This window comes from Ochotona princeps, chromosome 27 (genome assembly GCF_030435755.1).
Source record: "Ochotona princeps isolate mOchPri1 chromosome 27, mOchPri1.hap1, whole genome shotgun sequence".
In the NCBI taxonomy this organism is placed as follows: Eukaryota; Metazoa; Chordata; class Mammalia; order Lagomorpha; family Ochotonidae; genus Ochotona; species Ochotona princeps.
In genome coordinates this window covers 15,210,989-15,228,336 of record NC_080858.1, presented here as the reverse complement: position 1 = coordinate 15,228,336, position 17,348 = coordinate 15,210,989, and the positions used below count along the sequence as shown (strand labels likewise).

The following is a 17,348-nucleotide window of genomic DNA, read 5'->3' as shown; positions in this document are numbered from 1 at the left end:
GTCAAGGACTTTAACCACTAGGCTACCAGGGTGGGCCCATAATGTAAATTTTCAAAGAAATTTCTGGATGCCATTTATGTACAGATTGCAAGAGTTGGCACAAAATAAAATTAGGTTTTAATCCTACTTTCCTATGAAATGTTTGACGTTCCTATGTATTTTAAGCGAAGATGCTTTCTGGTTGTTATGTGGTGGCTCTGAGTTTGGGGTAAATAATTCATAACTGCCTTTCTGAAGCTTTCTATAGATGGTTTCATGCACATTCGTGGAACACTACTTGGCCAGGCTCAACACTTAGATATGTTGACATCCACCCTGGCAGAGAGTGGGACAGGCTGTTATGTTTTCTTTATCATTAGCAAAGGTCTCTGTAGAGGTCTACTTTATATTCTGACAAGAGAACCCATGACATGTGGAGGGAAGAATTAATAGGACTCTTTAGATTAAAAATTGGGTATGATGTTGTACGTAGGATAAATACTTTTTTTTCCTTATCAGTAACCATCATCTGGAAAAGGTAGAAATTATTTATAACTTGTGTGTCATTATACTATTTTAAAAGCTCACTGACTTTGGACCTCAGGCCAGGGCTAAGCAATTCAATGGTAGCAAGCGTAGCATTCCTTGTCACAGGATGTGAACTGCAGCTGAGTGCTCTAGGCGATATTAAATTGGGGTGATTTTTAGAAAGTGACAAATGTTTTATGTTTCCCAAATATGAAACGGGTTCTACGAGCTCTAAACGGCTGCCAACTTATGTTATCACTTGCCTGCTTTGTAACGGCCTCAATTATTTTCTTCCCTAGCCCTGTATGATGAAATTCGTCAGTTTCGCAAGGCCTGTGGGGAAGCTCATCTCAAAACCATCTTAGCAACAGGAGAACTCGGATCTCTTACTAATGTCTATAAAGCCAGTATGATAGCAATGATGGCAGGTGAGTGTCTTGCATTCAGTTGCTGTTTTATATGGAATTGATGTTTTCAGAAGAAAGAAGTCAGTGAAAACATTTGGTCGTTATTAAAAGTGCTCACCACTTGAAATGTTGGGTAAGATGGAGTCATTTACACAATGTGACATGATCAAAAAACTCTTGGCCTTCATCCATGTTTTTGTCATTTCCTTGCTGCATTTTCCTTTAAAGGCAGTAGATGGCTCCCTTGTTAGTGAATTGCCTTTTGTGTTGGTTATTTATTGATCAACCTATGTGAGACATGAATTTCTTTAACTCTGACTTATTAAGCTTCTTTTATTCAGTGTATTTAAGCCTGATTTTTTTTTTCCTCAGATGTGTCCATATTACCTGAGAATAGTTCCTGCCTTTGCTTGTGTCAGTTAAAGAATTAGTGTGTCGCCATTGTTTTTTGTACTTTGAAATGTCGGTTGATGTTTCTTTATTTGCACAAAGAATAAACCTGTCCATTCAGACCAGTGAATCTCTTTACTGTGCCCACTGTATCTTTCCATTCCAGCCCCCATCATCCTCCATGTGGATTTCTTCAACTAACTTGCCTATCCTTACTTTTGTCCTCCCTCAATCTGTTCTCTACACTGTTGTGAAACTGGTGTTTTCAAAATGCTAATTCGGGGAGAGGTGATTTAGGTGCAGCTTGGGATGCCCATATCCCAAATGGGAATGTTAAGGTTCAAGTTCTGGCTTCGCTCCTGATCCCAGCTTCCTGATAATGGACACCCTGGGAGGCAGCAGGTGGTCGCTCGGGTTGTTGGGATTCTGCCATCCCCAGGGAGACTCGGATAGTGTCTCTGGTTTCCAACTGTGGCTTGACCCAATCCTAGTCGTCGTAGGCATTTGGGGGACACACCAAATCTGTTTCTATGCCTTCAAATAAAATGAAAACAAGCAAATATTTAAAACTCTAACTCTGTTATGGCACTGTTTGCTTAAAATCCTTTTGTGACTTCCTTTCAACTTTTTCATAAAGCAGAAATTCCTGAATCCTCCCTAGGACCTTTCCTGTGCTCTGCCATTTCATTTTCCATCCACTTCCTGTACTCCAGCCATATAGAGTTACTTACAGCTGCCTGCAGAGGACACCACTCAACTCTCTTGAGTCTCAGGTCAAGCTATGTGCCCTGCCTCTAATGTCTCTTGCTCAGATAGTTCCCTTAGGTCTTTAGATACAGCACATAGGTCAACCTTTCATAGGGATACCACCCCTATTAGCATCCTCTCTCCAGACTTGATTCATTATCTACTCTGTGTACCCTCCATCATCTTATTAAAACCTCTGAGATAACTTAGCATACTGGATTACCTACCATTTAATGCTGAATGTCTAGGCGCCCTACTAGGAACTTACATTTTGGTGGAGATACCTGGACTTCTATGGTCTTAACTTTGCTCCATCCATTGTCATCACCCTCTAGGTTTCTACTCTCCTGTGTACTTTCTCAGCACCCTGTCAGCCTTAATAGATAGTTCCCTGGATCTACTGAGGCATTAGTGATGCTACTGCTCAGATTACGGCTGCTATTTCCAGAAAGTAGCTGCTCTGTTTGTCTCACTTAAAGCACAATCTCTGGATAACCTAAGGACATACTAAGGAATGGAACACTTTGAATAGTAGTTAGTCAGTGGTGTTTAAAGAAAAAGCTTTATTTCATTATTTGAAAGGCAGAATTAGAAAGAGAGACACACACAGAAAGAGAGAGGGAAATCTTCCATCTTGTGGTTCACTCAGCAAAGGCTGACCTGGCTCAAAGGTAGGGAGCCAGGAGCTCCATCTGGTTTTCTCGTGTGAGTGCCAGATATCCACGCACTGAAGTCTTCATCTACTTCCGCCCAGGGTGTGTATTATCAGGAAGCTGTTTCAGAGATAGAAGCAAGACTCAAACCCAGGTACTCCAGTCTAAAATGTGCTTGTGCCAGGAACTCCACCCAAGTTTCTACCTGGGTGGCAGTCACCAAGCATTGGTTCCATTGTCTCTTGCCTTCCCAGGCACATTAGAGAGGACTGGCTTGGAAATGGAATATTTGGAACTTGAACTGGAATTCTAATATGGGACGCCAGTGGCTTAAATCACAGTGTCTGAATGCTAGCCTCAGGCTTCTGGCTTTGACCTGCTTGACCTGGTCAAGCCCTGGGTGTTGTGGACTTTTGGGGGAGCCAGTCAACCAATGGAAAGGGTGTGTGCGTGTATATGTAAAATGCGTAAGAAGTAAATATTTTAAAAACGTCAACCTCATTGTGGTGAATTTGCATTCAGTGAAATTAAGCTGTTATGTGTAAAGCATAATGAGCTCTGAGAGTTTTATATGCTTAGAACCACTGTACTGATTAAGAAATAGAACAATTCCATCATCCTAGAAATATTTTGCGTGCCCTTTTACGATCATTTCCACATTTGTCACCTACTACCAGGTGTTAGTGACTGGTTCAGCTGTTGATTTGAGTTTGATTGTTTAGCTTTGCCAATTTCAAAGCCTCATGCAATCACATAGTGGGTACAAATTTCTGCTGATTTTCCTCCCATTTGTGCAACGTAAATACCAACAATATCTTTGGACCACCGCCATGTCATAGCAGGATAATACCTCACCTGCTGCACCAGCATTTGTTATTGGAGCTATGCTAGTTGGTGTCCTGGTTGCTCTATTTCTGATCCAGCTCCTTGCTTATGACCTGGAAAAGCAGCAGACCACTCAATTCCTTGGGGTCCTACACCCACATGGGATTTGCAGAAGAAGCTCTAGGTTCCTAATTTCAGACCAGCTCAGATCTGGTCATTGCAGCCATTTGGGGAGTGAACCAGTGGGTCTCTGATTTCTCTCTCTGTCTCTCCTCTCTGCTGCCTTTAAAATAGAAAATTAAAAAAAAAAAAAACACTGCATCTTAAGGAGTTTGCTGAAAATTATTCCATTGTACTGAATTACTGAATTTATTGGCATTTCCTTATGATAGTCTCTTCTGATTATGAAATCTGTGTGATTTCTACTCATATCTCATTGTTTTCTTCGTAATTTGATTGTTTTCTTTCTTGTTGTTATGGTTATTCCCACCTCCTTTTCCTGGAGAAAGTCTTGCTAGGGCTTTGCCAATTTTATTAACTTATTCAGAGTCATATTTTTGCTTCTTTTCTTTCATTAGGTGTCATTTAAGGTATTTTCTAATTCCTATTATAATTTTTCTTGTTGTTTAGAATGCTTTCCGTGTGTGTGTGTATGCAGATGTATTTATTTTTTTGAAAGGCAGATTTACACAGAGAAGGTTGGACAGTGAGGGAAAGATCTTCTGTCCATTGGTTCACTCCTCAAATGGCTGCAATGACTGGAGCTGAGCCAATCTGAAGTCAGGAGCCAGGAGCTTCTTGCAGGTCTCCCATAAGGGTGCAGGGTCCCAAGGCTTTGCTCCATCCTGCATTACTTTCCCAGATCACAGCTGCAGAGTTGAATCTGAAGTGGAATAGCTGGCAAACATATGGGATGCCAGCACTTGTAGGTGGATCATTAGCCATCGCACTGGCCGCCAGAATGTGTTCTGAAGTGTTATTTAGGTTGGGATGCTTATTTTCCAAAAAAGTATTTCTTTCTGAACTTTGTTAATTTATAATTTAAAATCCGATTATGCCTAGAGAATATTTATTGTAAGAATCTTTTGGTGCTCTAACTTTATAGTTCAGTTCATGATATAGATTTATGCTTCAAAGTGACTACTTCCTAAACTTAGTGTAAATATCCTTGAGGTCAAGTTATTTGATAGTGTTATTCAGATCTTGTTTTAGTCTATTGCTTTTCTTTGTTTTGGAGAGAGTAAAGATGAAATATGATGGTGGATTTGTCTACATATTCCTTTGTGTATTTTGGGGATTTGTTATAGTATACGTAATTTTAGGATTGTTGTCTTTGCTGTTCATTTCTCTGAGGTCCGTACTTTTTCTTCTTTTGAGGGTGTATTTTATGTTTGATTGTATTTGTGAAAGGTCTTTTAAAAGTTCATGGAAAAGGTGCCTTATTAAAAAATGCACATATGGATTTCAATTTTTTTTGCACCATGTGAATTTATCTTTTACTTTCATTTTAATTTCTATTCTTCTAGAATAGCTGATTTAGATTCCTTGTCTACAAATTTGTATGTGTGAATATCTCAGGGTCTATATCTTGAGCTGCCAACTTTCCAGGGCCTAAAAATATTTTGCTCAGTGTTACAGTTATTTATGGCAGGAAGGCAATTCTGATATTAGTTACTCTGTTAGATCTGAAATTCATCATTGCTTTATTTTCACATTAATTTAGAATCAAAATCTCAAAGCAAAGTAGTTATAGTATATATTCATAATAAGTTATTTTGTAATTTTGACAGCCATTTAGATTAACAAAAACAATTGTCTGGAGAATAAATGTTGGGGAGATCTGTGTATGTTGAGTTTTACATGTGGAGGCTTCAAAACATTTATGTAAAAACGGAATTAAAAAACAAAACCCATGAACTTTTGAAGCCCCTCATATATCATTATTAGTAAAAACTCTGTTAACTGGTGTTAGTTATTTGAAGATATAGATTCGTTTGAAAGGCACAGAAAAAGTGTACCATCTGCCTTTTCACGCTCCAAATGGCCATAACAACCAGGTTTGGGTCAGATTGAAGGTAGCATTCGGAAGCTCCATCCTGGTCTCCTACATCAGTTGAACAGATGCTAGTCTGAGCTGCCTTCCTAGCAGGATCTGCTAGGATCTGCTAGGATCCTAGTAGGATCTGAAGTGAGGTAGTTGGGTAACCATTTGGGATGCTGATTTGGAAAAACAGCCGATTAACCTGCAGAGTTGCAATGTTTGCATTAGTAGCTTACTTTTGGTTTAATCTTGAGTAGTTATTTTTCAAATGTTTAAAGGGTAAGGAACTCAGCGATAAAGTTATGAAGGCCCGGTCTCTTATTTTCCCTCGTGCATTTATGACTTTGTGTAAATGATTGAATCTGATTATCAAATCAAATGAGTAAAGTATGAGAATGCATTAGAAGCTATCAGTGAAGTCCTTGGCAAGCTATTTTTTTTTTTAAAAAATCAGTGTAGTTTTTGCACCTCTTCCAACTTTGGTAAGAAAGGAAGCGTAATCCAGCATTTTTTCTAGACTATTACATAATTGACATTGTCACTTTTCAAAACCGTTTGGTGTAGCTGTACAAGCTATATGAGAGTGAACTGGAGTTTATTCTATACTGATCCCAGAGCTTACTCTATCAGCAGACTTACTCTGAATCCAAGATATGAACTTGTTTTATTGGCTTTTACCTGTGTCTTCCATAAGCCAGATATAAAAAGAATCTACTCTACTGACTGTGGCCAAGTTAATTGTGTTTGTGTGGCCCTGCCCAGCCGTGTTTTTCTTTCTGTCCCCTCTCTGGAAGTGTGGTACCCACATCAGCTTTTCAGACATGTAACCAAATAAAATGGCTCTTAACTAGAGACCCAACCAGAAAAAAAATTGAATCTGTATAAAAATATACAATGCTTTCTATAATACAACAATAAAATAAACATGTCCTCTGAGCATTTGCTTTGTGCCAGGGGTTGTTTTAAGCGCCTCTTGCACATTTACAATTAGACTTCTCAATAACCCTATGCAATAGATACTATTATGTGAGAAAACAGGAATGTTGGTTAAAAGGACATTTATGCTGCTGCTCTGTGTCACCATTGTTGATATTTATTCCAGATACTTCCTTCTCTGTTATCATTTCCTCTCCTTGTTAGAGCCTTTCCCATCCCCTTGTCCGTTTGTAAAGATAAAAATACAGTTTCCAAATTCTGTGAAACCTCTCCTTGATCATCTGGAGGCAGAATTCATCAGTTGGTCCTACTGTTGTGCTGCTCCTGGAAGGACCTTGTAAACACCAGTAGCACCTGTCACGTGGCATTGCCATCAACTCCTTTGCTGATTTGGATGATTTGTAATCCACTGAACTTCCCTCAGGCCAAGGACAGCACCTTACTTATCCTTGTTCATCTTAATCAGTATAATGCCTGGTATCAAGTAGTGCCTAAGAAAACATTTTCAAATACATACATGAATGAAAGAGGAAGAGAAATAAGAGATAAGGACAAGATAAATGAGGCAAAATGGAATTTGAGCATTGAGATGCATCTTACCTGATGTGCCATATTCTTGTCGAGTTTGTCCTATAAGAGAGCCAACTTATTGTTTTAATTGGGCAAAAAGATAGATGATTCATATCGTTGACAGGGGAATTGCATTTCTAAGGCAATTTTTGGGCAGTTCCTGGCAGTGGTGTAACACATTTAAGGTTTGTAAAAAGACACAGAGGAGATTCTAGAGGCAAAGGAGGTCTCAGGAGGCCTTTTCACTTCGGCTTTTTGGCTAAAGTGGACATTCCCTTTCAAGAAAACGTGGTGGTGAGAGAAGTAACCAATGAAGCAAGAGGGGAAGGAGTGAGCCCTTCGTAGTTTAATATAATCTGAGAAGAAGCGAGAGCTGCATGCTTTCCCTGGAACAATCCAGGAACAGAGTGATAGGAAGCAAGATAGGGAAACATACTCTCCCGGAACAGAGAGGGGGAACGCAGGTCAGTGTACTGCAGAGGGATTTCAGCTCCGCAAACGCACACACTCAGAATCAGGGAAAGTGGCTTTATCTTTCTGTAGCGGTGGGCTGTTCACGTATACACAGCAGCTAACCAGCTCTGCTCTGAAGTTATTCTAGACTTTATCTTGGGAAATAATGCAGGCATGATAAATAAGGTTGGAGTGGAGAAGCACTGAAGATGCAATCATAATGTCATCAGGTTTGAATTGCTGATGAAGATCTGTGGGAAGAGTAGGAACACAAAAATACGGGGTGTGCGGACAGCAGACCTTGAAGGAATGCAAAATGAGTTTCGAACTTGGCTGGAATTTTGCAATGTACAGGAAATCAAAAAAGCAAAGAGTTGGAGCCAAGGGAGGGAATATGCGAAACCCAACCCAGTAAAATCAAAGTAGTACATAAGAATGAGATGAAGCAGAGAAAGTGCAAGCGAAAGCTTTGGAAGATACAATGAAGGAGGAAAAAGAGTGGGGAACTTGCTGGGAACTGAAACACTAACAAAAAAAGGGTGATTAATAGCTAATTAACATCTAAAAGTTTTTTAAGTTTCAATAGGAATCAAGCAGAGTGACAGTGATTTATTTTTCTAAAGATTGTCACAAGTCACACTGAGTCCTCTCTCCCAGGCTGCAAATCAACAGGCTGCAAATCTTTGTATACGCAAGGAGTATTGATCCAGATGGTACACCAGACCCCTGTGGTGTTTCAGCCTTTGTGTATGTGTGTGTGTGTGTGTGTGTGTGTGTGTGTGTGTGTTTTCATAGGAAGAACATTCAATTATGAAAAGGAGGGTGGGTATTCAAAGCTCTCCCCTGACAAAAGCCAAATAATACAGATATGTACTGGGATGAGATAAAGGGTTTAGAGGCACAGAACTGGCCTTGCAATTGAAATGCCAGCATCTTGTGCTGGAGTGCCTGGATGTGACACCCAGCTGCCGCTCCTGGCTACAGCTTCCTGCTAACACTGATCCTGGGTGGCAGCACGTAGAGGCTCAAGTGAATGGGGTCCAGGCATGGAAAAGGAATCCTGAGCCGTGTTCCTCTCTTGGCTTTGGACTGGTCCAGCCTCCGCTGTTGCAGGCATTTCGGGGAGCGGACCTGTGGATGGGACTGCTCTGTTTCTCTCTGCCTCTCAAATCAATAAACAATTTTAAAAAAAGAATTGGAGGATGTTCAAAGTGTCAGTCTACGTACAGTGTCTTCAACTGGCCTTGGAAATTAAGCCACTTACATATCGGAAGTGAACTTGCTGTCCCATTCCTGGATTAAATTCAAAATCAGATCCCAAGCAGAAGTCTCAGAAAGTATATTCCTAACCATCCTCATTCCTTGTTGAAAGCAAAATAAAGGGCTCTGCAACGGTGAAGTGAACATGTCAGCGTGGCAGTGATTCCTCTGCAACCTGTGGAGGACAGGCCTTCCCTGTCTCCTCTACTGGTATTTGCTGGCAAGGCTGGCCATTCCCCAGGTTGTACAAGCATTACTGTGCTGTCTGCCTTTGTTGTCACATAACCAATTTCATGTGTGTATGTCTTTGTGTTTCTTCTCCTTTGCTTATAAGAAAACCAGTAATATTATGGCCTGCCTCAGTATGACCTTCTCTTAACTAATTACATCTGCGGTGACCCCATTTACGAAGAAGGTTACTGCCTGCGCTATTGGGAGTTGGCATTTTGATGGATCTTTATTTTCAGGGAAGGGGCACCATTTGTTTCCTACTAAGGAGAAATGGGTTTCTTGTTCCATGGATCTGTTATTTGCTATAAAGACGAGGAAATCAGCAAAAGGTATTTGGAGTCCCACCAGCAAACTTAGATTCAGGTGCGCAAGATTGATTTTCCCCTCTTAGCTATGTCGGATGGTTTTGTGGAGAGGGGAAATCTAGTAGATATTAAATATTTCTATCTGCGAAAAGCATTGGGTAAGGTTCTCAATGGGAGATTAATGGCTAAAATAAAGAATGAGGCATTAGGAGATAAATTTGCTTATGAGCAAGAGACAGAGACTAACAGTAGAAGGAAATACTTTTTAGATTGGAAAGGAGTGACTTACAGCACAAGCCAGGAATCAGTTTTGGGACCTATGGGTTTTTCACTTTATTTTTATTGGACTTTGTAATAAAAATACAGATCTTCAAACAGTCCAAGACAGGGTGAGTAATACTACAAGCATCAGTAATCAAAAGTTATTCTCTATCATAAACTAAATGACTGATAATAAATACTGACACCAGACTACACAATGCACTGTAATATTATAAAATGGAGTGAGCGACTCTCCTGTGTTCTCTCTTCTTCTGCATGGGTGAATATTTCTTTATTTGCTTTAAAGAAATATTTGGAGGTTTGCAGGTTTACGTTAGATACCGAGTAAATGAAAATACATATATATATATATTTTTAATTTGCATATATGTGTTAACTGAAGAAAAAAATTGGTTGAAGCAAGACAAAGTTCATGCTGCCATCCCAGGAATAAAGAAATGAGGAGCCCTGTGGCTGAGTCACTCAGCAGGCTGTTTGATTCAAGAGACTTGAGGAGGGAGGGGGCGTTATTGAAATCATCTACCTGATCTGTAGTCAGTGCTGTAATCGAAGCATATACAAAAAAAGTCGCTGCTAGAATGATGAGAGAACATAGCTGAGGGAGTGGAATGTATTATGGAACTTTTTTCCCAAGAAAAAAATGTTAACATGATTCTACGAAAAATCTATAAACGTCACTGATTATGTATATAACTTTTGACTTCCCTGGGACTGGTTAAGTGTATGAGAAACATGCTTCTGCGGTTAGAATTTTTGCCTGCTGTTTCTCATCTTTACAAATTCCCCTTCATTTCTCTATATCTTGTGCCTTGTCAAATAGGCCAGGAGGGCAGCAAATAAACATTCGAACGAACGTCGTAAATGCTTAGAAAACAGAAGCGTAAAAGAAGCTTCTATTTTCAGGCTGTCCGTTTCACCAGGGAGGAAAGAGGGGATCCAGAAAAGGCCAACTTGACAAGGCATTTGCCTGAGGACAAGTATCTAGAGTCACCAGCACAGCCGAGAACAAAGTCCCACCCCACCTGCACACAGTGGAGACTGGAGGCATATGAAGTAGATTTGAAAAAAAAAAAAAAAATCCTACAGCCAGAGATTCTGATTTTAACGGACCTTGCATGGGGCCCAGAAATACGTGCTTTTTATAGAGCACCTTTTGAAATTTTCCAGGTGCTTCTCTATGGGCAGACATGAAAATGCTTTTAAATTTAGGGTTCCTGAAATGAAGACAGGGAATCGCTCTTCTCGTACTTGTAGTTTGGAAATTATTTAAAGAAACAAATTCAGATTTGGAGAGGGGAGACTACCTTTAGCAAAACCAGGTCTGTAGTGAGCCAGCCAGTTTTTCTAATAGCTATTCACTTTACAGATTGATTATTTTTAACACAGAGCCCACATTCTAGTCCAAACAAGAGATGCCTTGGTTATGTGGTCTCTGGGCCAGCCTGAGTTCCAACTGTAAATACCTAGGGATGGTTCTTTCCTTTAAGTGACTCATCCAAGAAGTATTCTGTGGAAGTGTATTTATCAGACACTGTTCTGATACTGTAAGGCATTGGAGGATTCAAAGAGAACATGGAGAGAGAAAAAACAAGGATGACAACCTCTGACCTTTAAAATTGACGCTGTGTCCTAGCATGGTGCAGAAATGATTTATGCTATTGGGAATGCAGGAGGCGGAGGGAAAGTTATTTTTCCCTAGCACTGCAAGAACACAGCTAATGCTCTGTGGAGTCGCCTGAAGAATACACCAGGTAAATGGCAGGCAGATGGTAGCTTTAGGCACGTCTGTGGAAGAAGGCATTGGAGAGAGGGACTCCTTGGCTCTCAGCTGGTGTATGTGAGGTGGGCAGGAAATGGAGAAATGACAAAGGAAGTGGGCAGGAAGCTGGTTAGCGACATGGAGCTTAATGCCATTTCACCAATCTTGGTTTCCTTTTTTTGGGTTCCAGAATGTTTTTTGCCCAAGGAATGGGTCTTTGTTCCTGTAATCATTCAGTGCCGGGGATTTATGTGAGTTCTCTGGGTGTCAGACTCTGGGGATAAGCATGGCAAAGACACCCTTTCCTCTAGATATCTTGCAGTCATCAGGCAATATTTGGGGGTGGATTTCACTGTAGGCGTTGTCGACAGGTGACACAACTGGCAGGTAGGGCCCTTCAGCTGAAGGCAGGAAGCCCTGACCCTGACCTTGACTCTCCTGGGAGCTGAACCAAGGTGTGCAGCGGACCAGGGGAGCAGATGGCTGGTAATTTTTGGAAAGGCAGATATACAGGGAGAAGAGACAGAGAGGAAAATCTTTGATTCACTAGTTTACTCCCCAATTGGCTACAATGGCTGGAGCTGAGCTGATCCAAAGCCAGGAGTCTGGAGCTTCTCCCAGGTCCCTCACATGGGGTGCAGGGTCCCAAGGCTTTAGGCCATCCTCTACCACTTTTCCAGGACACAAGCAGGGAGGGGGATGGGAAGCAGGACCGCTGGGATTAGAACCAATGCCCACATAGGATTTTGGCATTGCAAGGTGAGGACTTTAGCTGTTAGGCTACCACACCAGGCCCCAATGTGATGTTTTGATATACACTACAGAATGATTACTGTGGCCAAGATAGTAAACAAAGAAACATGCCGTCTCTTTGCAGATTTTAGTAGTAAGACCACTGAAGAACCATTCCAAGCAAATATGAAGTTGACAAGTACAATTAGAGACAAAATAAAAAGCATTTGGAATTCCCCCCAGAGAGCCTACATAATGCAAGGGGAGCCTCTGCACTAAACACACGAGAAAGCACTCCCTGGAAGCTTCATTCCCCACCAGGTCTTTTCTTTGGTGGCATGTATAAATATAGCCGCCTCATGATTCCTAGAGTCCTTAAAAATATTTTCATTTTAATTTATTTATTAGAGAGGTATAGGGAGAAAAATAGAAAATAGGAGAACTCACATCCAGCCTTGACTAAACAGCAGAGGAGTTGCATCCCTGAGCCAGGAACATAGTGCAAGACTCTCCAGTGAATGATGAAGCCAACGTGACGCATCAGTGCTCACGCCCCAGGTCCCCTGAGCAGAAAGCTGGAGTCAGGAGCCAGGGCAGGCGCTTTGATGTGGCATATGGATGTCTTCATTGGCTTCCTCCTCCTCCTTCTTCTTTTTAAGAATGTATGTGTTTTTATTGGAAATGCAGATTTACAGAGAGAAGGAGAGACAGAAAGATCTTCCATCCTTGGGTTCTCCCCCAAAATGGCCATAATGGCCAGGGCTGAGCTGATCACGAGCCAGGAGCCCCCCTCCAGGTTGTTCATGTGAGTGGAGGGTCCTGAGGCTTTGGGCCATCCTTCACTACTTTCCCAGCTGAGACATGAACCGGTGCCCATAGAGGATGCTGGTGCTTGCAGGTAGAGGATTAGCCAGCTGAGCCATCGTGTCAGCCCCCTTAACCAGCCTGTTAACTGCTTATGCAAATGCTTACCCTCAAAGAACACGGTTCTCAACTTTTATTAATGCATGGAGAAGAGAATTGAAGCTAATGAGAAAAAGAGGAGCTCCGGTATTTTCTGATATAAGAAGAAGCAAAAGACTGGCCATGTTCTTAGATGCTTATTAGTAATCACTTTAGCTTGTTAAACAGCATGCTCTCCACTACAAATCAAGAGCGTGTTTGTAGATGAATTCACCATTCAGGGACAACAACTTTATTAATAGGCTTTGATTTTGCATTGCATTTGTTTTTTAGACATTCAGATGGATTGTGTATGTTAAGTTTTGTAAGAACTGAAGAAAATCTTTGTATAAATGCAGAAACACACACCTTGGGAGTTTCCAAAGTCAAGGTTGGGACCCACTAATTTATAATGATCATCTGTATGTATGTGCTTCTTAATGCAAGATGTTAGAAAACTTGGTAATTTTAATGGGATTTGTGAACCTACTTTTAAGGTCTAGAATCTGAGAATAACTCAGTAAAGAAGAAACAGAGGAGCTAAGGATGTGGATCTGTGCCTTACAGAGTTCAAACTGAACTTTTGCTAACCATTTAGAGGTTTAAAGGATTAGGTTTTGTCTCTTTTCATGCAGTCTGCTTCAAAACACATTTTCAGCACGTGGCCTCACATAGAGTGTGGAGTGCTGGAAAGATAGTTTTAGAGTTGAAAAATTTGCTTTACTTTCCTTCAATCAAAACAGGAAGCTTGTGTGTTTGGGACTACCATCTGAAACTGTGATTTTTTTTTCCCTCCTAAGATTTATTTATTTGAGAGGTAGAGTCTCTCTCTCTCTCTCTCTCTCTCTCACACACACACACACACACACCCGTATTGATTCCCCAAATGACTCTCCTATTCAGCACTGCCAAGCCCAAGCCAGAAGCCAGGAACTCCATCTTAATCTTCCACATGGAGAGATGGCAGAAGTTCAAATACTCAGGCCAACTTTTGCTTTCCGCTGGGCACATTAGCAGGGAGCTGGATCCGAAGCATGGCAGCTGGGACACAGAGGAGCACTCTGCCATGGGAGGCTGGTCTCATTGAGGTCAGGTTGACTTGCTGTGCCACAATGGCATGTTCTAAAACAGATTTCCAAATTGTGTTCTGTCAAACCGTTTTGGTGAAAACCTCTCTGAGAACAAAGGGTCTTGGGGTCACACAACTTTGGGGAACAGTTTGTATGTATGAGTAAGAAATGCTGAGTCTGCTTAGAAAAGTCCCTGCTTAGAAAAGTTTACAGAAAGAAAACTTGTGAATTACTGGTCAAGCCAATTCTATCCAAGTTATTTTAGGAACGGGTAAGTTTTTCCCTGTAGCATTAATATCAAATGGAAGAATGGAGTAAGTGGATACTAAGTAGATTCTGCCGGGTCTTCCTGCAGACATAGAAGATTATGCTCTGTGGGAGTATAAATTTTTAAGCAGACAAGATTACAATGAACACATAACCATAGCGGCATAAGGAGACAGGTGTAAGTGGTGCAATTTTAGAAAACCTGCCTTAAACACCACTCTCTCCTCATTCCTGTGGCTCGTGTCTGAAATTCTGTTGTTACCTGCTCACATTTTAGTCTAATCTTGTTAACATTTAAACCTGTTGGAGGGAAGTAATAGGTCCAGGGCATGTGCATCATTACCAGCTAATAGATGGTAAGCCTCCACATTCGGGTGCTGGAGGTACGCTCCTGCTTCCACTCTGCTCCAGCTCCCTGCTAATGCAGACCCTGAGAGGCAGAGGCAATGGCTCCAGTGCTCAGGGGCCTGCCACCCACACATGAAACTGAACTGAGTTCCAGGCTCCTGGCTTTGGCGCCTCCCAGTCCAGGCCACTGCGGGCTTTTGGGGAGTGGACAAGTGGATCGGAGGGCCTCCTGCCTCCACCCCACTCCCTCGCCCTTCCCTTTTTCTCTTTCTCTCTGTTTTTCCCTTATCACTTACTCCCACTCTCATCTTCCCCTCATCTCCCTTCTGCCTCACTCCCTCTCCTTTCTTTCTCTCCTCTTTTTCCCCTTCTCTCCATCTCTCCACTCCTAAAATACATATTTTCTTCCTCTGTTTTTCACAGATGTTTGAATGTCATGGCTTTAGTAGGAGACTGAAATGTCATATAACTGCTCTATTTTTAAACATTGGTCAGATTTCTTTTATAAACCTCTTAAAATAGTGCCTGGCATATGGTAAGTGCTGTATTAGGTGTTTATTAAATAATACATTGGAGTAAAACCCCATTTTTAATAAAAGTAGGCTGTTGCAGCTGTAGAATCACTAAAGAATTTATTTATGCTCTTTCTGGATGTTATTATTTGTTAAAGCTTTCCTAGTACAGAATTCATTTCCGTTTGTAAGTATTTATTAGGTTCTTATAATCACAGTGCCAGTTCTGTGAGCGGTGCAGTGATGCTGGATGGGGTGGCCCGGCCTTCAAGGAGCCTGTAACTCACTACAGTGAGAGGGCAGTCAGTGTCTCTACAGTTAGCTCTTTCTTTAGGGCTTCGATCATAGTTTCTTCTTCCTGTCTATTGCTACTGATGCTGCTTATATTATTTACATAAAAACAAGATTATTGACTTATTTAAAAGTAAGAGTTAATAGAGAAGAGACAGGGAGAGATCTTCCCTCCAACTATTCCCTACCTGGATGGCTACAATGACTAAGACTGGGCCAGAACAAACCAGAAACGGGAGCTTCTTCTCCCACATTGGTGACCCAAACACTTCCACTGCCTTTCCTAGACCACCAGCAGGGAGCTGGATTGGAAGTGGTGTAGCCATACCGTGAACGGTTGCCTTGTGGGATGCCAGCGTCACAGGTGGCAGCTTTACCAACTACGCCACAATGCTGATCTCAGACATGCTGTTACATTCTTTGGTCATTGACCCCGCAGTTGTTTCTTATCTGTCAGTAACCTGTTGAGGCAGATTGGTGCACAGATGGTTTGTCATTTACTCCCCCAGCTGGCTGCTTCTTCAGTACAAATGTCCCTGCTCTGCAGCTTCCTACTTTTACATTTTTCCCCCATGATTTTTGACAGTTTCCCTTAGTAATTTTTTTGATTTTATGCAGTTGCATGTTGGCTCCTTCTGTCTGGTCTGCCAGCAAGGCTGGAGTGAGGATCTGGGGGCTGGGTGGGCACAGCCAGTGGTGTCTCAGGGGCCCTCACAAGCAGAGTGGACTTTGTAGGCTTGATAACCTTGTGTCTGTGGTTGTAGGGTATGCCATCTATTGGAAGTGAACAGAGTCAGGTTCCACAGGATTTCCAGATTAGTTCACCAATAGTGAGCACTCCAGGGATTACCTCAGGATACAACCACAGTGGCTCGAACAAAAAAGTAAAAAAAAAAAAAATTTTTTCTTATAGAACAGCAGGTCTTGCGCTGCAGGCACTGTCGTCACCACGGGTGGTTCACCATCAGCGCCAGGATTGGTTCTTCTGTGCTCCTCATAACATTTCCCTCACTGTCACAAGATGGCTGCCGCAGCTCCTGTCCTCATTTTCTCAGCCTTCATTTTCAAAGCAGGAAGAAAGCAATGGTGGCACCTTTAGTACTGAAGGGAACAGCTTGAACTGGGCCTGGCGGTATTTTGACAGGGAGTGAAAGAATACACGTGTGAAGCTGCTTTCAAAAAGTCTTTGGAAAATTGACTTAAAAGGGACATTTATTTTGGTGCTAAAAAAAAAAAAAAATACCAAAATCCATGTATGTAAGCAATCTCCAAAAAGTTCATGAAAAATGTGTATTTTTAGAAATTATACAGCTTCATGTGAAGTTGGCAAGGTAGAGGATGTGTCTGTGAAACAGGTATAGTGGTTAAAGTCCACGTTGTGAACTAGAAAAGCCTCGGTTCCGGTTCCACTCATGATCTCAGTGAAAGCTGTGTTTAAATGAGTTCTTCAGTCTCTGTGAACCCACATGGCAGACCTGGGTTGATTCCCAGCTCCTGGCCTTGACCTAGCACAGCACTGGTGTTTATGGATGGAAACAAGGGCTGGGCATTCTCTTTGTGCCTCTTCCCGTGACTCTCTGCCTTTCAGTTTAATTAAAGCAAAAGATGTGTGACATCCAGGATCCCAGATGACGTTCCCATTAATCTGGGAAATGGACCCCTGACACAGGCATGTGCAGTCACCAGTCATGGCCTTGGCTGACCATCCTTCTGTCCAGTTCATGAACTTCTTTTCCTCCTTTGTCCTTGCCGCTCATTTCTTTGGGAATTTGTGAATGATGGCGATAGCCTGGTGTTCCACAATGTGATGGAACAACATT

General features: G+C 41.7%; 1 protein-coding gene across 1 annotated transcript in view; it reads left to right on the top strand.

Moving 5' to 3' along the window:
- DERA (deoxyribose-phosphate aldolase) overlaps window positions 1–17,348 on the top strand; it is a 70,492-nt gene that overhangs the window by 36,064 nt on the left and 17,080 nt on the right. The window contains exon 6 of the mRNA XM_004592591.4: window positions 807–935. Within this exon, the coding sequence (XP_004592648.1) occupies window positions 807–935 (129 nt within the window). The remainder of the gene's footprint in view (window positions 1–806; window positions 936–17,348) is intronic.